This window comes from Oncorhynchus mykiss, chromosome 9 (assembly GCF_057628025.1).
Source record: "Oncorhynchus mykiss isolate SJ-2025 chromosome 9, ASM5762802v1, whole genome shotgun sequence".
NCBI classification, from domain to species: domain Eukaryota; kingdom Metazoa; phylum Chordata; class Actinopteri; order Salmoniformes; family Salmonidae; genus Oncorhynchus; species Oncorhynchus mykiss.
The window spans coordinates 6337093-6342092 of record NC_143030.1 but is presented as its reverse complement, the minus strand read 5'-3'; the positions used below and the strand labels follow the sequence as shown (position 1 = coordinate 6342092).

Below are 5000 nucleotides of genomic sequence, written 5' to 3'. Positions count from 1 at the left end.
GATCTAACCAAACATGACCACATGTTAGAGATCTAACCAAACATGACCACATGTTGGAGATCTAACCAAACATGACCACATGTTAGAGATCTAACCAAACCAAAACTATACAAGAGCCCCCCCCCCCCCCCCCCCATCCCACCACACTACTCACTGCCTGGCTGAAGACAGCATCTCGTCTGTGTGTCAGGGCCTGACCATGGCAGGCTGATGCTGCTGCCCCCTGTAGGAGGACGAAGGTCATGGCACACCGGGCCCTCTCCACCGCGTCACTCACACACTCCTTCAGAGTCACAACTAGAGGGAGGAGTTGTTCTTGCCACGAAGGGAACGGGTCTGGAAGAGGGGCGAGAGAGGCCTGCCAAGGAGCGCGGGAAGAGTCTGGAAGAGGGGCGAGAGAGGCCTGCCAAGGAGAGCGGGAAGAGTCTGGAAGAGGGGCGAGAGAGGCCTGCCAAGGAGCGCGGGAAGAGTCTGGAAGAGGGGCAAGAGAGGCCTGCCAAGGAGAGCAGGAAGGGTCTGGAAAGGGGGAAGAGAGAGTTCAAATCCATTCAATTATCCGTGGAACAAGATAATAATAAAAGTTAATAAATAAAAAGTTGCTAAAAGAAATGGATCCTTCATTAAAGTTCTCCCCAATCTGAATCGGTCGGAGTGATTGAAGACCTTTCCATTCACTTATAGATATTTTCTTAAGGAACCAAGGAAGGAAGGATGTAGGAACCAAGGAAGGAAGGATGTAGGAACCAAGGATGTAAGAACCAAGGAAGGATGTAGGAACCAAGGTAGGAAGGATGTAGGAACCAAGGAAGGAAGTATGTAGGAACCAAGGTAGGAAGGATGTAGGAACCAAGGTAGGAAGGATGTAGGAACCAAGGAAGGAAGGATGTAGGAACCAAGGATGTAGGAACCAAGGATGTAGGAACCAAGGAAGGAAGGATGTAGGAACCAAGGTAAGAAGGATGTAGGAACCAAGGAAGGAAGGATGTAGGAACCATGATAGGAAGGATGTAGGAACCAAGGTAGGAAGGTTGTAGGAACCAAGGTAGGAAGGATGTAGGAACCAAGGAAGGAAGGATGTAGGAACCAAGGAAGGAAGGATGTAGGAACCAAGGAAGGAAGGATGTAGGAACCAAGGTAGGAAGGGTGTAGGAACCAAGGTAGGAAGGATGTGGGATCCAAGGTAGGAAGGATGTAGAAACCAAGGAAGGAAGGATGTAGGAACCAAGGTAGGAAGGATGTAGGAACCAAGGTAGGAAGGATGTAAGAACCAAGGAAGGAACGATGTAGGAACCAAGGATTGAAGGATGTAGGAACCAAGGAAGGAACGATGTAGGAACCAAGGTAGGAAGGATGTAGGAACCAAGGTAGGAAGGATGTAGGAACCAAGGAAGGAAGGAGGTAGGAACCAAGGAAGGAACGATGTAGGAACCAAGGAAGGAAGGATGTAGGAACCAAGGTAGGAAGGAACGATGTAGGAACCAAGGAAGGAACGATGTAGGAACCAAGGAAGGAACGATGTAGGAACCAAGGTAGGAAGGATGTAGGACCCAAGGAAGAAAGGATGTAGGAACCAAGGAAGGAAGGATGTAGGAACCAAGGAAGGAAGGATGTAGGAACCAAGGAAGGAAGGATGTAGGAACCAAGGAAGGAAGGATGTAGGAACCAAGGTAGGAAGGATGTAGGAACCAAGGAAGAAAGGATGTAGGAACCAAGGAAGGAAGGATGTAGGAACCAAGGAAGGAAGGATGTAGGAACCAAGGTAGGAAGGATGTGGGATCCAAGGTAGGAAGGATGTAGAAACCAAGGAAGGAAGGATGTAGGAACCAAGGAAGGAAGGATGTAGGAACCAAGGAAGGAAGGATGTAGGAACCAAGGTAGGAAGGATGTAAGAACCAAGGAAGGAACGATGTAGGAACCAAGGATTGAAGGATGTAGGAACCAAGGAAGGAAGGATGTAGGAACCAAGGAAGGAAGGATGTAGGAACCAAGGAAGGAAGGATGTAGGAACCAAGGAAGGAACGATGTAGGAACCAAGGTAGGAAGGATGTAGGAACCAAGGAAGAAAGGATGTAGGAACCAAGGTAGGAAGGATGTAGGAACCAAGGAAGGAAGGATGTAGGAACCAAGGAAGGAACGATGTAGGAACCAAGGAAGGAACGATGTAGGAACCAAGGTAGGAAGGATGTAGGAACCAAGGAAGAAAGGATGTAGGAACCAAGGAAGGAAGGATGTAGGAACCAAGGAAGGAACGATGTAGGAACCAAGGTAGGAAGGATGTAGGAACCAAGGTAGGAAGGAACGATGTAGGAACCAAGGAAGGAAGGATGTAGGAACCAAGGTAGGAAGGATGTAGGAACCAAGGTAGGAAGGATGTAGGAACCAAGGAAGGAACGATGTAGGAACCAAGGTAGGAAGGATGTAGGAACCAAGGTAGGAAGGATGTAGGAACCAAGGAAGGAAGGATGTAGGAACCAAGGAAGGAAGGATGTAGGAACCAAGGTAGGAAGGATGTAGGAACCAAGGAAGGAAGGATGTAGGAACCAAGGAAGGAAGGATGTAGGAACCAAGGTAGGAAGGATGTAGGAACCAAGGAAGGAAGGATGTAGGAACCAAGGAAGGAAGGATGTAGGACCCAAGGAAGGAAGGAGGTATTTCTGAAGTGTTGCTACAGTTTAGGTCCGTACCAGTGTTCTGTGAGGTGGTGGTGACATCATTCTGTGTCTGTGAGGTCACTTCCTGTTTCCTGTGCTCCCTCTCCTGTAGCCGGTCCACCATGGCGATGATGCAGTTCAGACTCATAGCAACGTTAGCCAAAACCCTATCCTAAACACACACAACATTAGCCCACACCCTGTCCTAAACACACAATGTTAGCCCACACCCTGTCCTAAACACACAACGTTAGTCCACACCCTGTCCTAAACACACAACGTTAGTCCACACCCTGTCCTAAACACACAACGTTAGTCCACACCCTGTCCTAAACACACAACGTTAGTCCACACCCTGTCCTAAACACACACACACACACACACACACACACGTGAGCCCACACCCTGTCCTAAACACACACACAACATTAGTCCACACCCTGTCCTAAACACACAACGTTAGCCCACACCCTGTCCTAAATACACAACGTTAGTCCACACCCTGTACTAAACACACAACATTAGCCCACACCCTGTCCTAAACACACAACGTTAGTCCACACCCTGTCCTAAACACAAACACACACACAACATGAGCCCACACCCTGTCCTAAACACACACACAACGTTAGCCCACACCCTGTCCTAAACACACAACGTTAGTCCACACCCTGTCCTAAACACACACACGTTAGCCCACACCCTGTCCTAAACACACACAAAACGTTAGTCCACACCCTGTCCTAAACACACAACGTTAGACCACACCCTGTCCTAAATACACAATGTTAGTCCACACCCTGTCCTAAACTCACAACGTTAGTCCACACCCTGTCCTAAACACACACACACACACACAACGTGAGCCCACACCCTGTCCTAAACACACACACAGACACACAACGTGAGCCCACACCCTGTCCTAAACACACACAACGTTAGCCCACACCCTGTCCTAAACACACAACGTTAGTCCACACCCTGTCCTAAACACAAACACAACGTTAGCCCACACCCTGTCCTAAACACACAACGTTAGTCCACACCCTGTCCTAAACACACAACGTTAGTCCACACCCTGTCCTAAACACACACACAACGTTAGCCAACACCCTGTCCTAAACACACACACAACGTTAGCCCCACCCTGTCCTAAACACACACACAACGTTAGCCCACACCCTGTCCTAAACACACACACAACGTTAGCCCACACCCTGTCCTAAACACACAACGTTAGCCCACACCCTGTCCTAAACACACACACAACGTTAGCCCACACCCTGTCCTAAACACACACACAACGTTAGCCCACACCCTGTCCTAAACACACACACACAACGTGAGCCCACACCCTGTCCTAAACACACACACAACGTTAGCCCACACCCTGTCCTAAACACACAACGTTAGCCCACACCCTGTCCTAAACACACACATTAGTGAACACCCTGTCCAGCACATTAGTCCACACCCTGTCCTAAACACATTAGTCAACACCCTGCCCAACACATTAGTCCACACCCTGTCCAACACATTAGTCCACACCCTGTCCAACACATTAGTTCACACCCTGTCCAACACATTAGTCCACAACCTGTCCTAAACACATTAGTCAACACCCTGTCCAACACATTAGTCAACAACCTGTCCTCCACATTAGTCCACACCCTGTCCTAAACACATTGGTCAACACCCTGTCCAACACATTAGTCAACACCCTGTACTCCACATTAGTCAACACCCTGTACTCCACATTAGTCCACACCCTGTCCTAAACACATTAGTCCTCACCCTGTCCAACACATTAGTCAACACCCTGTCCTACACATTAGTCCACACCCTGTCCAACACATTAGTCAACACATTAGTCAACACCCTGTCCTACACATTAGTCCACACACTGTCCAACACGTTAGTCCACACCCTGTCCTACACATTAGTCCACACCCTGTCCTCCACATTAGTCCACACCCTGTCCTCCACATTAGTCCACACCCTGTCCAACACATTAGTCAACACCCTGTCCTAAACACATTAGTCCTCACCCTGTCCTAAACACATTAGTCAACACCCTGTCCAACACATTAGTCCACACCCTGTCCAACACATTAGTCCACACCCTGTCCAACACATTAGTCCACACACTGTCCAACACGTTAGTCCACACCCTGTCCAACACATTAGTCAACACCCTGTCCAACACATTAGTCCACACCCTGTCCAACACATTAGTCCACACCCTGTCCAACACGTTAGTCCACCCCCTTTCCAACACATTAGTCCACACCCTGTCCAACACGTTAGTCCACACCCTGTCCAACACGTTAGTCCACACCCTGTCCAACA

General features: G+C 48.9%; 1 protein-coding gene across 3 annotated transcripts in view; it reads right to left on the bottom strand.

Moving 5' to 3' along the window:
• LOC110518889 (type II inositol 3,4-bisphosphate 4-phosphatase) overlaps positions 1–5000 on the bottom strand; it is a 54196-nt gene that overhangs the window by 14498 nt on the left and 34698 nt on the right. For all 3 annotated transcript variants that reach the window (XM_090183354.1, XM_090183355.1, XM_090183353.1), the window contains 2 exons: positions 2685–2823; positions 155–516 (listed from right to left, as the gene is read on the bottom strand). In XM_090183354.1, the coding sequence (XP_090039480.1) occupies positions 155–516; positions 2685–2823 (501 nt within the window). The remainder of the gene's footprint in view (positions 1–154; positions 517–2684; positions 2824–5000) is intronic.